Here is a 24,931-nt window from a genome sequence, read left to right as displayed (position 1 = left end):
GACTACTCTATCTGGTAGTGTACACGGATTACTGTTACAACGTACAAACTCTCGCGAAATCAGCAGCAGATTTGATCAAAATGTTAATGCGTAACTATTTCCGGGTGGGGGACGGCCGTGGACGATGGCACGAAGAGAGGAGTGAAAACTAAAGATTTCACAGTGAACTGGTCTGGGGACACGGCGACCCAAAATCGGTTGTTTTGCTAATTAGCTCCTGGAACGCATAGCCGCAGTTAGCCGCCTAGCTAACTGCTAACCGCGTAGCTAGCTGCTAACCGCCGCTGACACCGGGTCACATGAACTGAGTTTGACCAGGGGGAGGATGGCGGAGCCGCCGGGAAACCTTTCTCTACAATCATCTTCCGAGCTTTCGGAAAGTTCTGGGAGACGGAATTCCTCTGATGAGAACGGACACGTTGACAGTCCCGATGAGACTCTGTCTCCGACTTCAGTGATTTACTTCAAGGAGGCTTTAAACTCCTCACAGCTGAGGTTCGGGACGGCCGAGTCTGTGTCTCCCAGCCCGCTTCGACGGTATGACTTCAAGATTGAAAGAATCGACTCAAAGCGCAGAAGTAAGTACCAACAAACATGGAAAAGTCTACATATGTACCAAACTAGCTAACGTAGTCTGTCCTGATGCTATATTTTGGGCGCTGCTGGCTGTTGTAGTTTTGAGTATCACTTCAGCTGAAACTAACTACCTACTGTTTGTCAATAAAAGAAATAGAAGTAACCAACGTACAAAGTCAACTTAATAAGTTATACTGTTGTGTGTCTTTCTCAAATCTAGTGCTACATCATATGATGGCTTAATCTAAGGTGTCTAAATACGAGTTAAAGCAAACTAATGTCAACTAGCTGATGCATGAGCCTTGTGAGCATTCCTCACTGTTGGCTGTCCTCTGTCCAGTGTGTTTGGACACTGACTCACTCACTCACTCACTCACTCACTTACTTACTCAATCAAAACACACATAACAAAAGTTATCTCATGACACTTTACATGTAGAACTGGCCTAAACCAAACTCTTAATAAGCCAATTGACAGACACCAACAGAATCCTCCAGGAGCAGACACTTGGTGACAGTGGAAAGGAAGCACTTCCTTTAAACAGGCAGAAACTGGAACAGATCCTGGCTCATGGATGGTCATCTGACATGACCAGTTAAAGAGAGAAAGAGGCAGGGGGGAGAGAGACAGAGAGAAGAGGGGGGGTGGGGGTGGGGGGGGCACGGATGCACAGAAAACTGTTAAAACTAGAACTGCTGTTACTAGTATGAATACCACTAACTAGTAATGGCTGCTAATACTACTACTCCAAGTACTAACAGTGGATGTACTACTACTGCAGCTGTTAGTACCAACAATAAAACCTCTACCTTCACAGTAACTATATGATAGAAACCATCATATACAGATAAATGAATAATAAGGATGGAGGCAGGAGAGAAGCAGGAGCAGAGATGATCCAGGAGTCAGTCAGCTTTATTTGTCAGTGTTTGACATATGCAATGCACATACAGAAAACTCAAATTACAAAACCTCTAAGGCCCATGGTGCAACAAGGAACATAGTAGAAAAAATAAAATAGAATATGCCTATAAACCTATAACTATTAACTTACAATATGACTGTAAACAGCAGGGGTTGGAGAGAATAGATAAAACAATAAAGTGGCATAAGTAAAGTGTCAGATGAATTATAGAGTTTAAAGGGACAAGGTGCAACTTGAGGTGACGGTTCAGTGTAGTGGCTGGAGCAGTCCCTGAGATCATTGTATGTGTGTGGGGTAGAAGGGGAAGAGGTCGCAGATCATGGAGGGAGTTCAGCTTCTGGACAGCCTAGTGCAGGGGTCACCAATCCTGGTCCTCGAGGGCCAGTATCCTGCATGTTTTAGATGTTTCCCTCTTCCAGCACACCTGACAGTCATTATCAGGCTTCTGCAGAGCTTGGTGATAGGCCTATCATTTGAATCAGGTATGCTGGAAGAGGGATACATCTAAAACATGCAGGATTCCGGCCCTCGAGGACCAGGATTGGTGACCCCTGGCCTAGTGGATGACGCTGTCCCTCAGTCTGTTGGTCCTGACTTCACAGTGATGGCCTCGATGGCAGCAGACTGAAAAAGCTGTGAGACGGGTGGGTGGGATCACCTGCAATTTTGGGTGAGATGGGAGCTGTAAACGTGCTGAAGGGAGGGGAGAGAGGCAACATCAATGTTCTCAGCTGCACCCACTATGCTCTAGGGGGTCCTTCAGCAGGATGCAGTGCAAGCACTGTACCACACAGTGATGCAGTTGGTCAGAGCAGGAGCAGAGAGGAGATCAGACAGGAGGAGGAGAGAGGTCAGTTAGAAGTGGGAGGAGAGAGGAGGAGGAGCAGAAAGGAGGGCAGTCAGGAGGAGGAGGAAAGAGGAGATCAGACAGGAGGAGCAGCAGAGAGGAGGTCAGTTAGAAACAGGAGGAGAGAGCAGATCAGACAGGAGGAGAGAGGAGGTCAGACAGGAGTAGGAGGAGAAAGGTCAGCCAGGTGGAGGAGCAGAGAGGAGGTCAGTAGAAGATGGAGGAGAAAGGAGGTCAGTTATAAGCAGGAGGACAGAGGAGGTCAGTCAGGAGGAGGAGAGAGGTCAGTCAGGAGGAGGAGCAGAGAGGAGGTCAGTCAGGAGGAGGAGCAGAGAGGAGGTCAGACCGGAGGAGCCTATCTAAGCCTTTAGCAGCATTAGCAAAGAGCTTGAGCCACCCTTACTATAAGCTTAATCACTTAACCCATTGACTTTTTTTCTGTTTACTGTCCTCTCTCCAATGTATTGTTTGGATGTTTAACCCACTGACATATCTTATTGACTTATATCTTATTGACTTACATACTGACTGTTTGCATTTTACCCCTCGGCCAACTCTGGCCAGAGGGGTATTGTAATCATTTTTATTAATCCTTTTGTTGTCTGTCTGTCTGTCTGTCTGTCTGTCTGTCCATTCTGGTCGAGGGGTATTACTGCACAGCATGTTATGTTGTATTAATGTAACTGGATTTGTGAGCGTGAGCTATGGCTTTGACAAAAACTTTTCTGTTAAATAAATTAGATTAGATGAAACTTTAAATGATGATATTGTTGCTGATCTTAGCGTGACGTAACCATAACAAATAGAGTTTCTCGCTGTATTAAGTAGCCAAACAGTAACATCTTCTATGGTAGAATTACAATCCACTATCTGAATGACATTCTTCCCACCTCTTATAAATGTAGCCAAATTAAAACCACATAGTAATGGACAATTTAGCACAGACAGAAACACATCATAATAAATTAACAGCAGTAAAATCCAGATCCGCAGGTTAGTTACTGTATTGCACTACTGCCATTATTGTAAATAGGTTTGAGTTATGTCTTCTATATTCTTTCAGTTTATGTTCTATACCAGGGATGCAAATTATCAATAAATTCATTAATCATTAGTTGGTTGACAATTAATTGATTAGCAGTGATTTTCCTGTGAACCTAAAGTTCTCTTTCAATAGGGTCTATCAGAGTAAAAGCTAAATATTGTTTATATACTTCATGAAAAAAGCATGTCATATTCCTTAAAGGTGCTGGAGACTTTTGTGACCAATTTTTCATCAAATCTGTAAAACCTAAGTCATAGCCTAAGTATCATGAATCTGTGAGTCTTTCTGTGATTACACACCTGAATCGCTTGCGTTACGGTGAACAATTTCGAAGTGTCATCCACCATAAACAAATACCATGTGTTTATATTCAGCACCGGGAGGTCACTCAGGCATCTTCGGAATTTTTTGTCACGACGTGCATTGTGGGAAATGGAGGCTCGCGCTGCTGCTGCAGGCGGCTGCGCAAACCTCCCTGTAGCAGCAGCGCAAGCCTCCGTTTCCACAATGCACGTCGCAACAAAAAATTCCGAAGATGCCTGAGTGACCTCCCAGCGCTGAATATAAACACATGGTTTTTGTTTGTGGTGGATGGCACTTCGAAATTGTTCACCGTAATGCAAGAGATTCAGGTGAGTAATCACAGAAAGACTTAGAGATTCGTGATACTTAGGCTATGACTGAGGTTTTACAGATTTGCTGAAAAATTGGACACGAAAGTCTCCAGCACCTTTAATGATTGATTTTATTGTACCATTAGGGATACAGTACAGGCAAGTGACATTTATGGAGTAGAACTGAAGAAATTCTGCAGAGAAATTAATAAAATACATGGATCTGAAGAGGGGCAGTTTAGAAGAAACCCCCCCCCCCCCTCTGTCCGGGGCTGGACCGATACTGACCCCACATATGTGCACATATTTGGGCCTCCTCCTGCTGGCAGGGATGTACCGCTCCCACGAATAGACAACCTGCAGCATGTGGGACAAACAGATGGGCCGGTCTGTGTTTCCCTCCACCATGTCCCTAAAGCCATTCTAACTCATCAACGCCATGACGCTGTTCTGGTCACGGTGTTGCAGCGCGGACAAGCCGACAGCCTTCGGTCAGGTGTGGACAGGGTGACTTCCCTTGATATTCAACCTCAGCAATGAAGCCTAGTTTAGGCAGTGGCGCCCCCTACTATCAACACCACAAATACCGACATGGAAAAGGGCAATTAACCGCCAATTATTGTAATTTAATCAAGCAAATTCTTATCGACAATTAATTGATAGTTGATCAATTGTTTACATCCCTATTCTGTACCATTTTATTTATTCTTATTCTATTTTTACCTCTTTTTTTAATTCCATGGTATTTAAATTGGAAGGTGAGACAAAAACAGTGTCTCAGTTGTCTGTATGTCCTGCACATGTAGTGAACTGACAGTAAAACATCTATACTCTTCAATCTAATGTGATGTCCTCTGTTATATCACACTAATCATGAAACATCAGGCTATTTTATTCCCTAGATGTCTGCAATTAAAACATTTACTATTGGTTCAAGTCCAATATTGTGAAGCTCTAATGTTATCCATCAGGTGTGACAGTGTCCAGGTTCTAATGGTGCCTCTGGTTGTTAAACCGTCCAATCGGTGTCTGTCTCCGGTCAACACTCAGCAGCCTATAGGATGTGTTTATACGACTGTTCGAGTTTCATCTGTATTTTTAACAGGGCTTCATTTATATTCGAAATAACTATCTTTCCATTTACTTTCAGTACTTTTGGTCTTGTTTCCAGTGTTGTTCAGTGCTGATGGTGTTCAGTGCTGATGGTGTTGTTTTGTACTGGTGGTGTTGTTCAGTGCTGATGCGTCCTGTTCAGTAGTTCCACGCTCAGACCCACGGCCTTTGTTTCAAGTCAGAGGACAGAAGACGCCAGTTGATGCTTGAGAGCCAGATGAGTCCTCTGCTGCATCATTAGCATTGGCTCCGGGGACACCCCACCACTACCTCCCTCCTCCTCCCCCCTCCATTTATTTTTTTTTACGCATGCACCATCTGCTCACGTGACCGGTGTTGCTGTAGCTGAGCGGCCATCTTGGTCGACACCCACCGCCGGGTTGCATTGACTGCAGTGCTGTACAGTGCAGTCCAATCACAGTATTAAGCTGACCAAACTGGAGGACGGCTCTGATTTTCCTGCTGCTGCTCTCTTTGCATTTTAAATCCCCCCCTTCTCTGTCTGCACAAAAGGGCCACATCGAGGCTGAACAGGAGGAGGAGGAGGAGGAGGGGGAGGGCAGGGCAGTCTTTCTCAACACGGCAGCAGAAGCGCATTTCCCTCAGTTGTGAAAAGGAGGAGAGGAGGATGCAGACGTAAAAGAAGAAGAAAACACCTGCTGAACGCTGCTGTGGCCTTTTTCCCTGTCGTGGCCTTTTCTTTCCCCTTTTGTTTTGGTGCCAGTTCATCCTCTCCGACTCCCTTCACCCCCCTAGTGGGATTTTTGGGCCGCCTCACAGCTTTTCCGGAACCAGATCCAGGTCTACTACGCCTTTTCCCCTCCTCCGGTTGTTGTTGGTTTTGCATCAGCTGAGTCATCATGTCTGATCTGACGCCTCAGAGCGAAACCCCGACTCCTACCACCGACAAGATCACCCAGGCTGCCCGCGAGACCATTTATCTCTGCAACTTTCGCGTGTCTGTTGATGGCGAATGGCTGTGTCTGCGCGAGCTCAACGACATCTCCCTCACCCCAGACCCAGAGCCGGCACATGAAGGTAAAGAAATCACAGCTCAGAGTCCCAGAAAGGTTTATGAGGTCTGTCTGGGCGTGGTGGCCTCCCAGACCATACACATTTCACCCTGTGTGAGGACGGTGTTGAGGACCTGGGTTTGGGTTTGGGCTGAGTCGGTCTGATATTACATAGCAGGATGACGCTGCTTGTAAATAACACAGGCCCAGGCCACAAAACAAACAGGAAGTGCTCACTGCCAACCGTGACATGCTAGCTTTTGATAATCCAATCATCTGCCTACTTCTACTACAAAGAGGCCAATATTAAATAAAATGTGCTTGACAAGGGAAAAAATCCATTCTCGGTAAATCAGCTCTTCCGTGTTGTGTCGTGGAACCAATTTAACAAATATAAATTGTTTGTGAGGGCTTTGTTACCAAAAAAATTAGATCTAATTCCTTTTGTGCATGTGTTTTCTGAAAGTGAGGGTTATGGTTTTGGTAAAGAAACATGTTTTTCTGTCGTGTTTTGTCTCAAACTCATGTTAGTGAAAAGGAAAAAAAATTAACATCATGTTCATCCATTACACTTTGTGTGAATTTGTGGTCCATACACTGGCCATCCTTAACTTCAATGTACCTAAGATATATATAGTAAATATAACAATAATGTACCAGTTCACAATATGCAAAAATTACAAGTAGCTCATGAGGTAATGAGCAATATTTAATAGTTTACTACTGTGCTTTTGTATTTAGCAATGTTAGGAGCATATTTATGTTTAATTATTTTTTTACTATTGATAAATAGATGTCAAGTACAGTCTCTCATTGTGTAGCTTTGCTCTCAAGCCATTGTATTAACACAAGTAAATAAAATTAGACAAAAATGTATGGCGCAAACATCTGCAAGTCTCTAACGTCAGTGTGTGTCAGTGACGTAGGGATTACAGTACAAAAAATGCTTATTTTCCTTTAATCCCCATCTATATGGATTAAAAAACTGTCCATTTGCAACATTTCTCAAAGGTACGTGTTTTAGCCTAAGTTTTAAAGTAAATGTCAGTTTTCCTATTACAAAGTGTCATGCATCACATTCAACCAGTCTATTATTATCAATCACCCTTTTTAAAGCTTTTTCATGCAGTCGGCATTATTATAAATGTGTACATTCTACAAAAGCCTTGTAAGCAGACATCAGTGTTAATTTTAAAGACTGTCTGCATATTGTCTGCGGTTGTGTTCCAACATTAAATGACCTTTATCCTGTATATACCATACAGTCTGTGCTGCTGTTAGGGGATATCTCACCACATTTATCCAGTTCAACTCCCCCCATGACAGTCAATGGATTGATTTCCATTGATTATTTAAAAGCTCCCCTTCCTCCAATAATAGCTAGTAGTTACCTCTTTATTTTGTTACAGTAGCATCTAAGCAGATCTAGAATCTAGGTGATAATTATGAGATACATTAGCTAACTGATAATCAAGTATTAGGTAATCCATAGTACTTCATTAACTATTGTTAATGTAGTCTTATTGTACTGTAAAATTTGTTAAATTTTATGAGCTGTGTCATTAGAGACCATGTAAATATAACAATAGAACTATTACACAGTTGTGATGTTGACATATCTGCACTGAGATACAAAACTGCAGCTGAATCCTCACATTTAACCTTGGCCAATCCACAGGTAAACTAGTATTCATATTCAATACATGAAAATATTCATGTAGCAGTATTTGTTGTGCTCTAATATTTAGCCTTAGCCTTATTTAGCTTTTACCTGTCATTACAGAATACATTTCAGTAAGTCTATACAGTGGTACAAATTTTATTGTTATTATATTATTAGATATCCATCTGTCCTTCCATCTGAGAATTTTGTTCCAGCTGATTTCTATTCACCTTATTTTTTTCAAATTTGACACACATGGTCTTTATCACTACAGGGGTACAGTGCACAGTTTGATGGCTGAATTTAAATTTTGGGACTTTTTATATATTTTTGAACATTTCAACGTATGCAATTTGTCCAACTGATTTCTCTGACACTATTCACTTGATTCTTTTCATATCCCACACACATGTTCTTTGCATGTGCCTTTCTCTCAATTTTTGCATTTTTTATACATTTTTGAAAAGTTTTTGAAAATATTGAAAGTTAAGACTCAAAATGAATTCCTGACTAGGCAAGGTATCAGTGAGCAGCAGTGGCAAAGTGTTGGGCGACCAGATGGGGGTTTTGGTGAGCTCTGCTTACTTTTTCCCTTGTTTGCATTATTTTTGGACACATGACGTTACTGAACCAACCTCAGATCAGAACACTGACCCCACAGGCCTGTACTATAGACACTAGGCATGATGGGTAATCGCTGCCCCACAGGCCTGTACTGTAGACACTAGGCATGATGGGTAATCACTGCCCCACAGGCTTGGACTGTAGACTCTAGGCATGATGGGTAATCACTCCCCCACAGGCTTGGACTGTAGACACTAGGCATGATGGGTAATCACTCCCCCACAGGCTTGGACTGTAGACACTAGGCATGATGGGTAATCACTCCATCACTCTGAAACAGGGTCAGCCTGGACTCATCAGAGCACATGACCTTTATCCACTAAACATGGATGCTTCTATTAATCTGGATAGTTGATGGATGTTCCTTTCAAAACTATGGCAGTTTTGAGCATAATGATGAGAAAATGTCAAATTATTTTCAAACTAAATTGATAGTAGATATTTGTGCAGTCAGACCTTGCATAACTGAACATGCATTAGCAGCTCTACAGTAACATTGTAAGAGGGCTAAAAGCCTCTTAGTGTGTGTGTGATGTCGTGAAATAAATAATAGATTAGTTTTAGGACCTGTTTCCTTCATCATTCGGATGCGGACTGATGTTAATTCAGTCAACTCATTTCTCCATTTGGTCTGAGGCTAATGAAAAATCACTTGATCAGTTTATTCCTCAAGATTGGACTTGTGGGATTGGGTATTGGGGATTTCAGTAAACATAGATGCATTAGTCATTATTTTATTTACCTCAGATGCACAAGGTATGACAAGGAAATTCCAAAATGTTAAGGTTCTCATTTAACATACCACTTGTGGAGATCAATATACCCTCACTGTAAAAAAAAAAAGATAATGCATGCACAGTATATGTGAAAAGTAAAACCAGCCACTGATGTAACAATTGACCTTTCATGTTATTGGCCTAGTATTTTGTCAGATGTTTGAAAACCACTGCCCTTCTGTACTTGGCAGACTCGGACGGTGCAGTCTGTTGTCTCAATATCCTTGTATTTGTAAAAAATATACTTGCTTCAACTCTTGGGTTTCAGTAGATAGAAACCATTAATTTCTTAACAGGGTTTTTATTGTGTAAACGTTTTCTACAAACTACACTTTGTAGAATTTAACACACATTTACAGGGATTATGATGAAGCAGTAACTAAGTTACAGTACATTGTGTGTAACAGGCAGTACATTATATCACAAATTTCTTTTTGTCATCCCAGATTTGAGGATGATCCTTTATTTGTTTGTTTGTTTGACTACAGGTCCAGCTTGTAAATGACATATGAAATATGTTACATGTTCATACTGTGAAGTCTGTATCATCAGCTGTAAACATTTTCTCTTGTTTTCCTCTCTTTCCAGATCCCAAGGATCCCATCGCTATTGAGAGGCTTAACTTGATGAACATGGCCAAACTGAGCATTAAAGGTCTCATCGAGTCCGCTCTGAACCTGGGTCGTACACTGGATTCTGACTATGCACCTCTGCAGCAGTTCTTTGTGGTGATGGAACACTGTCTGAAACATGGGTTGAAAAGTGAGCGTTGAACACCTGCATCTTGTCACACATCTAATGGAATGACAGCAGCACATCTGTTAAAATCCCAAAACTGTTTTATTTAACACACATTCATGAAAACATACTACATTAAGTCTACATTTAGTCACTATAAACACATATTCCAGCTGAGCAGGGATGGCTATTGTTAAGATGTTATCAACACTACTACTCTTATTGATTCAGTGCTGTAACAGTATTCTTATCGGTTCTTATTTTCAGGCTGTTTGAGGTTGGAGTTGCTGTATAAATTTGGAGCAGAATTATTTGCTCTATTTTCCTGCTGAGGCCTGTATAATTCATATGTAATTAATATTCTTTAATAAGAAAGTGAAAAAGCATTGTTTTCAACTAATCACATTCATACATTCAGGTAAAAAAAAAAAAAAAATAGTAGTTTAACCCATAAAGACCCAAACATACACCGGTGACCAAAATCATTTACTGATATAAAAAGTGAAATACTCGTCGATCCATTGATTTTATCAATACATGGAAATAATTGGTGTAAAATGCAGTTCGTCATCTTTTCATGGTCATCAGATATGACCCATTTCAATGATCAGAGGCTCTGTAGTGAACATGGAAACATCGTCATCTTCTACAACACTGATCCACCAGTAAAACCAATGGAGTTTAATCAATGACAGTGGATGGAGACACTTGTTTTTATGTACAGTTAATGATATATTTTACTGGAAAAGTCACCTTTTCCTCCGTTTTCTCTTTTTGATTTATAACCCTTAACTGTAATTTGAGCTTTTATGCACATTAATCATGATCAGTAAATTAAATGTAGGAAAAGACCTGATTTTCACTTAAGAATGCAAAATACTGACCATAATATTAGAATAAAAGGTGATCAATTTACTTAAGAAAAGTTTAAAATGGAGAAAAAATCTTTTGGGGACTGCCACAAAAGTAGCACTGGGTCTTTATGGGTTAATAGTAGTGTGACATAAATATCATACATAATTATTTATGGCAGATGAAAATAGTCTTTTATTCATCATATTTATGTATAAACCTGTAAAGATAGGCCATTCAGTATTTTGACAGTGGTGGTTTTCCTCCCACTCAGAATCTATGTCAGATCAGATGATGTTCTGACCATTTCACCTTAAATTTATGAACCGATGTACAGTGAAACAGCCGGCATCAACATCATCATTAGCTTAATTAATGGTACAAAATGTCAACAGGGCAGATGAGCTTTGAGGTAAACATCATTTCTCCACCTGGATTTGCCAGACCCCCCCAGAGACCTGAACTCAGGTCTATTACCCATCCTGGAAAATCACCAAAATGAATCACAAACATCTGAGTCAGAAATGGAGTAGGTGAGAAACGTTAGCCAAACAACTTTTCAATTTTTCTTTGTCTTATTTTCTATTTTTCTTCCTCCAGTACCGTTGGGAAAACCAGTAACATAATAGTAACATATATTGACACTCCCGTATTTAATAATTTGGCCCTGTGGCCCATTTAGAACCTGGGTTTGGTACCCATCCCTACAACCACAGATACTTAAATCATGTTAAAATGAATAGCATGTTGTAACATCACTGAAATTAGTATATTTTATCTTTACACTTGAAGCTTGGAATCCATTGATCCTGATTAGGTTAAAAACAAATTTAAATATAGATGTATTTTATATCTTTGGTCACTTTTTGATCAAACTAAACTAAACTACAAGTTGAAATACCATTAAAAAAAAATTTTTTATTCAAAGAATCAACTCAGGTGAAAACTTTTTTTTTGGTTAGGGTAAGGGAAAGAACAGTGATGAAGAAGGCAGGGATCAGGGCTAGGGTTAGGTTGGGGTCAGGCTGGGGTCAGGCTGATTGCAGTCAAAATGTTGAACATGGGTGCTGCCTCACTTAGTATGTTCTATGGTCAGTACAACAGTCACTGATCTGAAGCCTCTCACCTTATTCCATCTGTCATTCGTCAGCCAAGAAGACTTTTCTGGGTCAGAACAAGTCCTTCTGGGGTGCATTGGAGCTGGTGGAGAAGCTGACGCCTGAAGCAGGAGAGATCACTGCCAGTGTAAAAGACCTGCCAGGTCTAAAGTAAGTCCTACCGATCAGGAATTCACCCATAGAACCACACATTTATCAATAAGCTAGGAGGCTTTGTCATTTAAATGTATGCAATCATACACACATGCAGTTTATTAAATACAGTTAAAGGCAGTAGACTAACCCTGTTTTGTGTGACAGGACTCCTCTGGGCAGAGGCAGAGCCTGGTTACGACTGGCCCTGATGCAGAAGAAGCTGTCTGACTACATGAAGACCATCATCAACAGAAAGGACCTGCTCAGGTCGGAGTCATACAATAACAACGGGCATTTCTGGCTGTGGAATTCTCTGTGATGTATTTGTTTTGTATCATACATATTTGTGTTAAATATTTTTACCATTTGTTTGTCTGTGCAGTGAGTTTTATGAGCCAAATGCACTTATGATGGAGGAGGAAGGAGCAGTGATTGCTGGGCTGCTCGTTGGACTAAATGTCATTGATGCTAATCTGTGCATGAAGGGAGAAGACCTGGACTCCCAGGTGAGGTGTTCCTACAAAACCACAAAGGTTCACTGTAATCTGTAAGCTTTTTTAATTAAAAAGGTTGTAGAAAATATACCCTGTGATGCAGCGATTTCACCATGCGGACAGGTAGGGGGTTAAATATGTGATGACAAATGGGATTACTAGTTCAGATTCAGTCAGATGTTCCCCCACTGTTCTACTCTGTGACTCGTGTAAATTTCAGATAAGCTCGTAAATGTCATCCATCCTCTACAACCTTGTCCTCTGTCTGTAGATTTATTGTTCTGATTTGGGCAGAGAGCAGCACAGCGATGTTTTTATGTTGTTGAGAACCCAACCTTTTTTTCTTAATCTGTCAATGCAAAACAGATCTGGGCCATCTGTTTCTGTAAATTAAATTTAAATTTCAGCTCTAATGCAGTCAAACCTCAGTTTGGTCTCATCATAGAACTGAGAAGAACTGAACACACACTTAGCCTTTCTCATCTGGTTTAGGAATCTGTGCTTCACCCACTGTTCACTGTCAGACTGGAAACTGGTCCAGAATGACTGGGAGGACTGGCACACAACCACTTTATCAGCATTTTAAGCAGTAATTCTGTTTTATACATAGAAAATACAGAGAAAGCCTCCTGTAATCTAACAACACTGTACATCTAAGACAGGACACGGGTTTCTTTATTTAAAATTAATCAAATGTGACTCGTTCAGTTGTCCCGAACATCTCAGTGGTATATCTATTGAGGTTTTGCACATACGTCACATGATCACGTGGTTTGCTGTTTACGACGCCATATTGGTAGGCAAGCTTTCCTTGGATTGTACAACGTGTTAAATGATGGACCTGCTAAACTCCTGTGTGCCGTTTATTACTTAGTTTTCACCAATTATAAATTAGGCAGAAAGACCGCTCGGTTCCATTGGTGGCAGCGGTGGTTCTGTTCTGCTGACCGCTGTTCATAGTTATTACCGCGGTTAGCGTAGCTTCTCAGTATAGTTAGCCTGTGTGTCTATTGTGCTTAGCGGCGTGGAAAAAAAGAATTATCATCATGTGGTATGGTGATGAAGACCCCTTTAAACCTACCAGGAGGGCTTCCCCTGGCCTATCACCCTATAGAGAGAGAGTGATTGTGGATCTACCTGCTCCCTTTGCCGGCGATGGCAGCCAGAGGGTGAGGCAGCTGGAAGTGGCAGTTGGAGCTACAGCGGGCGACACCGGTGAGTTCAGCGGGGAGCTAGTGAGAAAACTCCCCACCCATCTGTGCAAGTCTGCTTTTCTACTATGGGACAGCTTTCCCGATGCGGTCAAGTCAAATTATGCAGCCGTGAAAGAGAAGATGAGATCGGCTTTTGGACAGAGACAGTTAATAGACCATTTTTGAGCTAACATATCAGCTTGTTCACGAGTTCCGGGGGAGAGCCTGGAGGTGTACGTGGCTGATGTGAGCCAGCTGGTAGCTGGTACTCGTGTTTTTGCCTCCAAGTTGCCCGCGCATCACTGTTGTTAGTAAACATTGAAACTCATCTATGGTGCCTTTATCACAAGCAGACATACTCGCAAATAACAAAACAAGCAAACACGAGTCCAAAGAAAAACACGATATAAAGCAACAGTTCTGACTTTCTGGATCCAGATAGCATGCCTACCAATATGGCGGTGTAAACAACAATCACATGACCAGTGACGTCAGCTGCAAGTCCTCAGTACATGAGCTGTGACCTTCAGGGGTCAGTACTGAGTCATGTTTATCTGTGTAGAAGTGGAGTGGAGCAGCTGTGTGCTCTGGATTATCATTGATTTGTATGTTCTAAATAATTTGTGCAGGTGGGAGTGATTGACTTTTCCATGTACCTGAAAGATGGAGGACACAGCAGTAAGAGTACAGAGGGGTGAGTCCTGCTTCGTCCTCGTCCTTAAACTCATTTAATATCGTTTCAGGCTTTCACAATATCCAAATACTGTTTAGAAGTGGATGTGAAGTTGTTGGAGCACCTATTAGAACTCATGTAGGTGAATAAGCATAAATGTACAACATGAGTTCAAACAATTACTGTATTTTTTTATCACTGTGGATTAAGACACAGACACCATCACAAAAACAGCTTTCTATTAACTGAGAAAAATAGCAAGAATCAAGTTCTATAAAAACATCTTTACCAGACAAAATGCAGATATTCTTAACTATGACTCTACACCACATTTGAAATACACACATTACATTGGACTGAACTGCAAATGAACCAACTGTGTTGAACATGTGTGTTTTTCCAGGGATGGTCAGATCACAGCGATCCTGGATCAGAAGAACTATGTGGAGGAGCTGAACAGGCATTTAAGGTTTGTCTCTGTTATCTGACTGAATCCGACTCGGTGCTTTGGTCTGCAGCATTCTGAGCTGTGACTGATGGGATGTTTGTGTGTATTTATTACAGCGCGTCGGTAAATAACCTCCAGGCCAAAGTCGACGCTCTGGAAAAGTCCAACACAAAGCTCACAGAAGAAGTAAGTCCCATTTGAAATGACATGGACTTTTAGTTTTTCAGCAGATTTGTTTTCGTTTCAATAGTTTCAGTCTTTTTTATTTCATTGAATTTTACTTCCGCATAAGTCTATTTTTTCTATTTTTTATAAGTTATTTTATCACTGTCCACTATGACCAGAAAACAAAGCAGATTTTATCTAATATTTTATTTTGTTTTACATTGTTGTCTTTTCATTCAGTTTCCATATCTTAAAAAAAAGTTTTATCAAATTAACACGGTTATCTTTTAGTCTTATTTTTACATTGTTTTTTTTGTGCTTTTGTCAGCTTGCAGTGGCAAATAACAGGATCATTACTTTACAAGAGGATGTGGAAAGAGTAAAGGAGGAGAGCTCATATCAGCTGGAGTCCAGAAAGGTCAAAACAATGACAAACACTCATCTTATTTCACAATGTTTTCTCCTCAAAATGAAGATGGTAGAATTTTATAGTTGACACCAAGGTCTTCTGCTTGGTTTGACTTTAAGAGTTTCCTGTCATCTCCAGGCCTTAAGAAGTGACTCTGCAGCAGATGGACAGACGCTGGGAGAAACACGCAAGCAGCTCAAAGAGGAAACTGTGCTGCGATTGGTACGTTACATTAACTCTTCTACACCACTGTCCCAGGAACTTATTTACCTGGTAAAAGAATTCCTGGTAATCTGTGTGGTTTGCGTTTCCACCTCAAAGTTTGAGGAAATGTATTCAAATGAGGCTCAGTTGTTTCTAGTCACGGACTCAAAGTTTTGCTGAATTTCTTTTGAGGGTGTGGTATTCGATGAGGTCTGGGCTTATTATCCAGAGCCTATTCAGATGGACACAGATGATTGCGTTGCGCTTGTAGGATTGAGAAAAGAGCATATTTGTCAAATATATTTGTCAAATGGTTGTCGTTGTGGACTTCTCACAGGTGCTTTTCTTTTGCTCCATTTTCCAAATCTGGTAGAAATGGAATAAACATGTTTGTAGCTGCATGCTGACTACTGTGGGTGAATGTATGTGTGCAAGCGTGTTCCACCAATCAGCATTGTTCAGCACACAGCCCTACCCCCAAGAATTCTGGGGAATCTGAAAAGTCCCACGCCCCTGCCTAGGAACTTTTATCAGGGAAAGTTTTTTACTGGGTAATTTCAGTGGAAATGCCGCGAGGTTTTTCAACGGTTCTGGTAAAGTTAAAGTTCCCGGTAAAGTTACTGCAGTGGAAAAGGGGTTTTTGTTATTTACTTAGGGCAGCAGGGTGGGGCAGTGGTTAGGACTGTGGCCTGAGAAATATAGCTTGAGCTTCGAGGGTTTGATTTCAACAATAGAGAGGAGGGACATTTCTGAGTGGAGTTTGTAGGTTGTCCTTGTGTCTGTGTGGATTCTCAGGGTTCCTCCCACCGTTCAAAGACATATCCATAACAGGTTAATTTTCTTGTAGATGTGACAGTGAATGGTTGTTGTTCTTCATTTGTCGCCCTGTGACAAACTGGTGACTCCTCCAGGTGTGAACCCACCTTCACCTGTTAATTGACGAGATAAACTCCACCTCCACGACCCTATTGAGGATTAAACAGCTGAGAAAATGAATGAATGAATGTTATTTATAAACAGGAGACTATTAGAGCAGCAGTGAGGGGTAGCATCACATATTTTGAGAATACAGCTGGATTAGATCAAATTAAATAATATTTAAAAAATAATGCTGAAATAATAATGTTTATGTTTTCAGAATTTTAGATTAGAGTAGACTTTATTGATCCCACAATGGGGAAATTCTCTGGTCAAGACAGCAACAGATAAAAGTGCAAGAAAAAATGTGCATAAAGATGGTGCAAAAGTCAAACTATATAAAAAATAATAATAGTAGTAAGTAATAAAACTCAACAGGCTATATACATGTTTACATAAGAGTAGACCACAAACTGAACAGAGTAACACTGAATTTACAAGAATAAAGTTGGAATATTACAAGAGTAAATGTACAAATGTACAAGTATTAAGTCAGAATATATTGAGACAAGTGTTGGCTCAACAGTAATACTGTACACATCAAATACAAACTTTTATTCTCATACATATATTTTCAGTATTCTTGACATTTCATCATGTCATTGCAGCTTATTTGTTAAAGTTGTTAGAGGTGTGTGTCCAATGCAGTCAAACCTCTGATGTGCATGTGTAGGACGTGGAGAAAGAGCTAGAGGTACAGATTGGGATGAAGCAGGAGATGGAGTTGTCCATGAAGATGCTGGAGAAGGACATCTGTGAGAAGCAGGATGCTCTGGTGGAGCTTCGACAGCAGCTGGAAGACCTGAGGGCCATCAATCAGCAGATCAGCCACAAGACACAGGTAATGGAGGCTGCAGCAGATCAGTACCATCACCATCCACATCTGTCAACATCACTGTTTATACACATCAGCTGACATTTGACTGATGGTAAGGGCTGGTGCTTATCTGTTGTGTTTGATTAAAAGTCACTTCATGCACTTACATGGTTGAATTTGCACTGATTCAGAGTTGAAGAGTGAGATGAAAGCCTTACAGATTGAAAAGACTTAAGTTTATTTTATATAGAAAATAACATCAGCCCACAATTTCACAATCAGAGCATCCCTAATTAAAGGTAATACAATGTTATTTTAATCATTGTAAGTTTAGAAGACACCTGGTGCTAAAAAGGACTGAGGTGTGATGACCTGTTTGGACCTGGGGGGCCTCATGTACAGCTGTTCCATTCTGTACATCAACATGGGATAAATAAAGGACTTTACATGGGGGAGCATGACACGTAGACAACAAATCGAAACAGAAAAGCCACATATACACCCAAAAATATCTAAAATTAACCATGTGACTTTGCAACAGCAGTGATTCTTATTCAAGAAAACACTAGAATATATTGAACATTGTTGTTACATAAACTCTTCCTTATCCTGATAGTCCAGTGGTTTGTTGATGATGTTTCACATTCATACCACACTCACACTCACTACAGTATCTTTGTCATTTGTGTTTCGTATTAAATGCAGTGAAACACTAGACATCAGGAGGTCCAGCCTCATCATTGTTGTCACATGACATGTGTTTGATACAAGTGATTGGCTGGTGTGTTTATTTATGCTGTGAATGCTCAGAAAACAGGAAGGAGAATATTTCAGTAGTTTATACACTGGAAACACTGGGAACTCTGGGAAGATTGAGGACACTAGGAACTCTGGGGAAACTGGGTACACCAAGGACACTAGGAACAATGGGGGACTCTGGGAAAACTGGGGAAGTTATGGGCTGTTAAGTACCTTTTAAATGAATGAGAAAATGACTGAAAATGACCAGAGACGACTGCTCCTGTTCTGAGGTTGAAGGAGGACACTGTGATTGACGTGGCTCTGTGTTTCATCAGAGCGCAGAGGCCAGTTCTAAACAGAAGAGTGAAGTCATTGCCCGCCTGGAGGAGAAAATCAACCAGATGACCGGGACTGTAAAACAGCTGGAGACCAGGTGAGTGACAATGCACAAACATGGATCATGGTCGTGAGAAACAGGCAAAAGTCAGAAAAAAAGAAGGTGATTTGCATTTCCCACACCTTTTTGGAAATGTATTGAAATTTAAATGTTTTAAGAATGCAAATTCCTCAACTTCAGGTTACAAAATGCAGTGTAAATTTAACCAAATGTTATGAAATTCTCACCACATACATCCTGACAAATGGGTTTAAACCCAAACCCCTTCACTAGAATAACTGACATTAAATTAGTACTGAAGCAGTGAAATTAATTTATTCTATGGTTTTTCCTTTTTATTCCTCATCTTTGAAGCTGGTATTATTAGCATGTTCATCAGAACATAAAGTCACCATTTGCCATGAAAAGTTTATATCCCTGGGTTTCATCTGCCAGGTTTAGACTGAAGAGAAATTATAAAAAAATGGAGCTGATGTTGTGGTTTTCCTTGAATTATGAAGAGGAGAAGTGCTGTTTAGTTTCCATATAAACTGTGAATGGCCATGGAAAATACTATAGATCTTGTCTGTAAAGTGTGAGGCTGTGGTCACGCTGTTGAATTTGTCTTTATTTCCTACTATATGACTTACCTACAAACATGTTTTATTGTCCTCTGTGTCACTGTCCCCTCTCCACCTTCATTCTCATTATTTCTTTGAATTCTGCTTCTTTGTGTCATTGAACTGAATCAGTGAGAAACATTTGGTGAAACAGGCCAGAAACCTGAACTCAGCTGCAGGGAAGCTGCTCCAGCTGCAGCAGTAACATGAACAAACACATCCAGCCCTGCCTAATATAGACATAACCAAACTAGGATGGTTCTCTTTTTCTGTACGATGCTCCTTATGTTGTCAAAAATATGTTTAAAAAAACATCTTCCCACAAACCTCCTGCAGTGGCTGTCCAGCATCAGCTTTGAATAGTGTGGACTCTTCCATCCTTTTAGCGGCCCTTAATCCTTGAGTTCTCACATTTACACTTTCAGTTGTTCCTTCAGCCAATGCTTTTTCTGGCAAAGTTAAGACAAGCGGACAGTTCAGAGATTAGACGGGACTGTTGATTTCACATGCCAACAAATACATCCTGGATATTCCGAAGGTAGTGGATTTGCTGTGACATTATCCCAAAGAATTAAACCGCTGCCACAGACTGTGCGTCAACCTTTTCAACAAGAGACTTAACTGAATAAAGAAAATCTGAACTGACGGTCAGTGTCGCATACCACACATTTTTTTGTTGTCAGTTGCTAATTCAAGTCAAAGCGTAGAAAGGCCTGGACAGGAGCACGGTGATCGGAGAGGGACAGAAATGGCAAAATTAATTTATTAATTTTGAACTGTATGTGAACATGACCTTGGTGTAAACTGTAGTAATCATTAGGCTAATAAAACAGTAAACCAACATGGCCTGCTTCATCTTTATTTCACTGTCTTTCACTCTCTCAGACTTTTTTTTTTTTTTTTTAATTATTTTCATTATTCTTTTAACCATGTTTCTTTACATTAAGTTTTTGTTTTATCATAAGTTTGTGTAACAACCCCCACCCTCCCACCTCCAAACCAGATGCAGACAGGTTGAGAAAGAGAAGGATCTGGCTTTAGAGGCCAACCGCCTCTTTAAACAGGAGTTTGGAGATAAAATCGACAGTCTGCAGGAGGAGGTGGAGCAGCTCCGGAAACACAGGTAAAGTCTGAACATGCTCTAAAAAAAAATAAACTCATCACCACTGGGTTTATTCAGCAGCTCAGCTGTTCATGGAAAGGGCCTGTGAGTAACTTTCTGCCCCATCAGTGTAGTAGCGGTGGTGATACTTTTCCTCTCTGAACAAACTTTGTTGTTTTTTTTTTTCTGCAAATCTTTAGAATATCCCCCTCAGTCCATGTCAAACCTCTTTTGCACCAATAGAATAGAACTGAATAGACTGCAGACACATTACAATAGGACAGCATCATCTGCCTGTTCGATGCTGTAAGATGATTCTGTAAAGCATCATAAAGTTGGATTGTGGTTGTGGGTTTTAATTGAGGTTGTCTTCGTGGTTTTAGGTCTAAACTGGAGCAGGAGTTGAGAAGAATCAGTACACCAAGCAGGGACACAAAACAGCCTGACAATATGGCAAAAGTAAGTTTCAGACAAATGGCATCAGTTTGGAAAAAACAGTGTGAGTTTGAGATCTTCAACTTCCACCACAACAGCTTCGACCACATCTCGAGGGAGACCGGGGACATGGAATCTGAATGGACCATGTTCAGCAGCTCTATTGCCAGTGCAGTTGTGCTGAGTTGTAGTCGCTGGTGCCTGTCATGGCAGCAATCCCCGAACCCAGTGGTGGACAAAAACGATAAGGGGTGGCGTCAAGCTGAAGGAGCCCCATAGAGCCTGGGTGGCACTTGGGACTCCCGAGGCACCTGACAGGTACCAGCAGGCTAAGAGGGCCGCAGCTTTGGCAGTTGCCGAAGCAAAACCTTGGGTGTGGGAAGAGTTCAGTGGGGCCATGGAGTTTGACTTTCAGTGGGGGGGTGGGGATGAGCAGGGCTCCACAAACACTGTGTACAGTGGAGATGCTGACCTCAATTGGGGATATCATCACTTGGTTGAAGGACTACTTCAAGATTCTCCTGAACCCTGCATTCACGCCCTCTGTGGCAGAATCAAAGCCCTGGGACTCCGGGACGGGTTTGTCCATCACCCAGGCTGAGGTGTCCAAGGTAGTTGGACAACTCCTTGGTGGCTGAGCCCTGGGGATGGACCCTGGACATGCTGGAGGGAATATATCTTGACTGGCCTGGGAATACCTTGGAACTCACCTGGAGGAGCTAGAGGGGGTGATTGAGGAGAGGGAAATCTGTGCTTCTCTACATAAGCTGCTGCCACTGAAAACCAGATGGATGGATGGAGTGATGGATGGATGGATGTGAGTTTGAGACAAACAGCATCAGTTTGTGATGTCTGCGTCCTTAAGCTGTGGGTGTTTTTCCAACAGAGTTTCCCAGAGTCTCCGTTGATGAAGAAGGACAGTGATCAGTTCCACCAGGGACAGGAGGACAAATCCAGTCTGAGCTCCAGTTTGTACGTCCTTTTCAGCATCAGCTTTGATTAGTTACAGACTGTGGAAAAAACATAATTTACTAATGTCTCCTCTGTCTTCTTTAGGTCTTTGTCACAGCATGAGGATGAACAGGTGAGGTTTCACCGGGTGTGGAAACATAGATGGATTTTAAACTGTAGGGATCCTTCCTCCTCCACCTCCTTTACCTTCATCATCCTCCTCCTTCTTCTTCCTCTTTAAAAGAATCTTATTTGTGAGATCAGACGTGGAGAAAATGTGTATGCTTTTGTGAGCCATGGGCATGTGTTGTAAAATGACTTAATAATTATGTTTTTAATGAAGCCCCCACCTACATACACCACATTTGTAGACATGTGTCAAATGGTCTTGGTGCACCAATATAGAATTTGCATATATTTCATTACAAATTGCTCAGTAGCACCACCTACAAAAATCAAAATTAAGTCTGTGATGAGGTTTGACCTTCATTGACCTAATGGGAGGATCAGGTCCAGATATAGAAAAAAGCTCCAGGACCACCACCCGAAACCCAACAGGAAGTCTGTCATTTTGGATCGAGTATGGTTTTTGTCTGTTTTTTGCTGTTTTACAGACATTAATATACTGATGGGAAATAATATGTAACTCTATTAATGAAACCTGTAGCGGTCCAAACCTGATGACCACTTTAAAAATCCAAACCCTGTCCCACATGACCAATCATGGCTTGTTGCAGGTTTAACTGAATTTCTTCCAGATTAAACCATGCAAAGACCATTTTTACCGCCTTCATTTTTCTGTGTCGTGGGTCACATTGAACTCAGACGCAGTTATTAACTGAGGAAAAGCTGGAACAGTCAGCTCTAAGTTTGTCAAAGATTTTCTGGAATTAATTCTATCATTATTTATTTGATCAGGACGAGTTGGTTGTGGAGGTCAGTCTGCCTTCACACTGCACCAGATGTGAACATCCAGACTCCCTGATGAAGGTTAAGGTACGAACATGGAACACTGTTCACTGTATTCATGTCAATCAGTAAAGGGATTATAGGGCTGTTGTTCCAATCCTGTGTGGAGCCACAGCATCGATTAGTACAGTCATGTCTGTCAGAACATGACTGTACTGTACTACATAAAGTCAAACCTACCAGAAAGCATCATAGTTAACTCAAGGGTAATAAGGGACAATGGTGACATTACTAGAAGCTTTAATGGACGTTTTATATCATCTTATTAAGCATTCAAACAAACATCATTTTCAAAATATGGAAAAATGCTTATGTGCTGCCCTCTTCTAAAAAGTGGAGAATCAGCAGATTTAAAGGGTGCCTGGAGTGACTTTTCATTGCTAGCTATCTCAAAAGATCATGTATAATACGAGCGATTCTGTCAGCGTAACTTATTTTATAGCCCGTTGTCAAATTACTGCTGCTGTATGTTTTTTTTATTCTGTCTGCTCTTTTGTATTGTACCGATGTGTCTCTAGGCCAGATCTCCCTCAAGAAGAGATTTTTATCTCTTCTTGAACTTCCTGGTTAAAAACAAAAGTTAAATAAATAAAAAGAATCTGCACACTTACCAATAATTACAGCTGACAATCACATATTTTCTAGTTTTGTCTATAATCTCGTTGGGTGTTTATCTGCTCTAGCTTTGTACACATAGATAAGCCCATAATCATGGTCCAAAATGATGTCAAATCATGAACTGTTTATTGGAAACTTCACTTGAATATTTCAAAATTAAGTTAGTTAAACATCAGGGGCAGCAACTGTCAGTTCCATGAGTACAGTCTAACCTCCACACTGCAACAGCAGCAACGAGACCCCAGAAACTAGTGGAAAACTCAAGGATAAAAGTATTGTGGCTTTATAATAAGAAATATTTTTTGTTTGTTTCTGTAAAATGTTGCTGCTTCCCCGTAGATTCACATACATAGCATAGGTTCCATATACACACAACAGGTCCTTCAACATCTAACAGACGGAAGACAGACACTGTGGTTGACCTGTCCTCGTGTTGATGCTCGTTGTGTTTTCTGTTTCTGCAGAGACAGTGTAAGAACTGCGGTGGTGTTTTCTGTGAGAGCTGTGTGTCCTACGAGCTGCCTTTACCTTCATCCATTCAACCAGAGAATGTGTGTGATGCCTGCTACTGTCAGTTACTGCAACAGTACGCCTCCACCCCCACATGAAAACACACACATGCTGACACACACCACCAACCAAAGTCACTTCATGACTGGAACAAGTAAAAAATGTGCAGGTTTAGGGGGGGTTGGGGTTAGGTATGATTCCTGATCGCCCTGCAGCTCATTTTTACATACTCATGGTTAAACTAAGAGAACGTACAATGACAACACCGTTGGAAAAGACTAGTATTAAAACAGCATCTCATTGATTTAAAACTGACTTTATAGTGTCCACCAAGTGGATGATCAATGGTGATTATGGTTTGAGAGGCAATATTTTAATCTTTACCAATGGTTTTTTTGGTATTTTAACTCAAAACTGGACTCCACACATAAAAAGATGGCTGTCAAAGTTTGATGTTGCATGAAGTTTCATCATTTTAGCTTCAAGATTCAGGGAAAATACTGGAAAAGTCAAATATATCAGTACATGAATAGTTGATTCAAATGTTGGTTTGACTCTTTTTAGCTTACTGGCTGACAGGCTGTAAGCTATTGTCATGCGGCGTCCATCGGCATCATCGTCTGTTACAAAAATTTCAATCGTCGTCTTCTCCGAAACTACAATTCTGATTGACTTCAAACTTGGTATCCAGCTTCTTTATAATGTCAACAAAAGTTAGTGAAATTATTTGGATCTGGATCTGATTCTGGATTTGGTGTGACTTTGAAAAATTTCCCCATTATAAGAGATAGGAAGTGGATCGATGCAATAACTCAGTAAATATAAATGATATCCAGTGTAAATTTCTCCAGTCCAGCCCTGATGGGGAGATGACCAAAACATAATGGCCACATGCTGATCAGGATCTTCTTCTGGATCCGGGAACTTACGGAAAATTTAACATGGGCTCTTATGGGGAAAACATTTCAATTGTCTTCTTCTCCGAAACTACAGTTCTGATTGACTTCAAACTTGGTATACAGCTTCTTCATGATGATGTCAACACAAGTTATTGAAATTATTTCGATCCAGATCTGATTCTGGATTTGGTGCGACTTTGAAAAATTTTCCCATTATAAGAAATAGGAAGTGGATTGATACAATAAATCAGTATCAATGATATCAAGTTGGAATTTGAATTTTTACAGATCTGATTGGAATATGACCAAAACATGGGCTATTTCTGTAATATAATAAATACACATAGCT

The 24,931-nt window shown here is 40.8% G+C and overlaps 1 protein-coding gene across 3 annotated transcripts; it reads left to right on the top strand.

Annotated features, from left to right (window-relative positions):
• On the top strand, positions 1–24,240 carry rufy3 (RUN and FYVE domain containing 3). Of its 3 annotated transcripts, none has more exons than XM_030143621.1 (18): positions 1–578; positions 9,786–9,959; positions 11,938–12,055; positions 12,206–12,307; positions 12,423–12,546; positions 14,357–14,421; positions 14,804–14,869; positions 14,965–15,034; positions 15,342–15,431; positions 15,561–15,644; positions 17,218–17,385; positions 18,438–18,535; positions 20,102–20,221; positions 20,584–20,659; positions 21,522–21,607; positions 21,692–21,719; positions 22,505–22,582; positions 23,638–24,240. In XM_030143621.1, exons 1-18 carry the CDS (start codon positions 326–328, stop codon positions 23,779–23,781), a joined length of 1,944 nt encoding a protein of 647 aa, XP_029999481.1. In that variant the 5' UTR covers positions 1–325; the 3' UTR covers positions 23,782–24,240. The 3 variants fall into 3 exon arrangements, with proteins under 3 accessions (XP_029999481.1, XP_029999480.1, XP_029999483.1); XM_030143620.1 differs by having other exon boundaries at positions 21,692–21,734; XM_030143623.1 differs by lacking the exon at positions 1–578 and adding an exon at positions 5,475–6,159 and having other exon boundaries at positions 21,692–21,734.
• The last annotated feature ends 691 nt before the right edge of the window (positions 24,241–24,931 follow it).

The sequence above is a fragment of the Sphaeramia orbicularis genome, chromosome 9 (genome assembly GCF_902148855.1).
Source record: "Sphaeramia orbicularis chromosome 9, fSphaOr1.1, whole genome shotgun sequence".
NCBI lineage: Eukaryota > Metazoa > Chordata > Actinopteri > Kurtiformes > Apogonidae > Sphaeramia > Sphaeramia orbicularis.
Note: the sequence above shows the minus strand (reverse complement) of the source record. Positions and strands in the feature narration are given on the sequence as shown.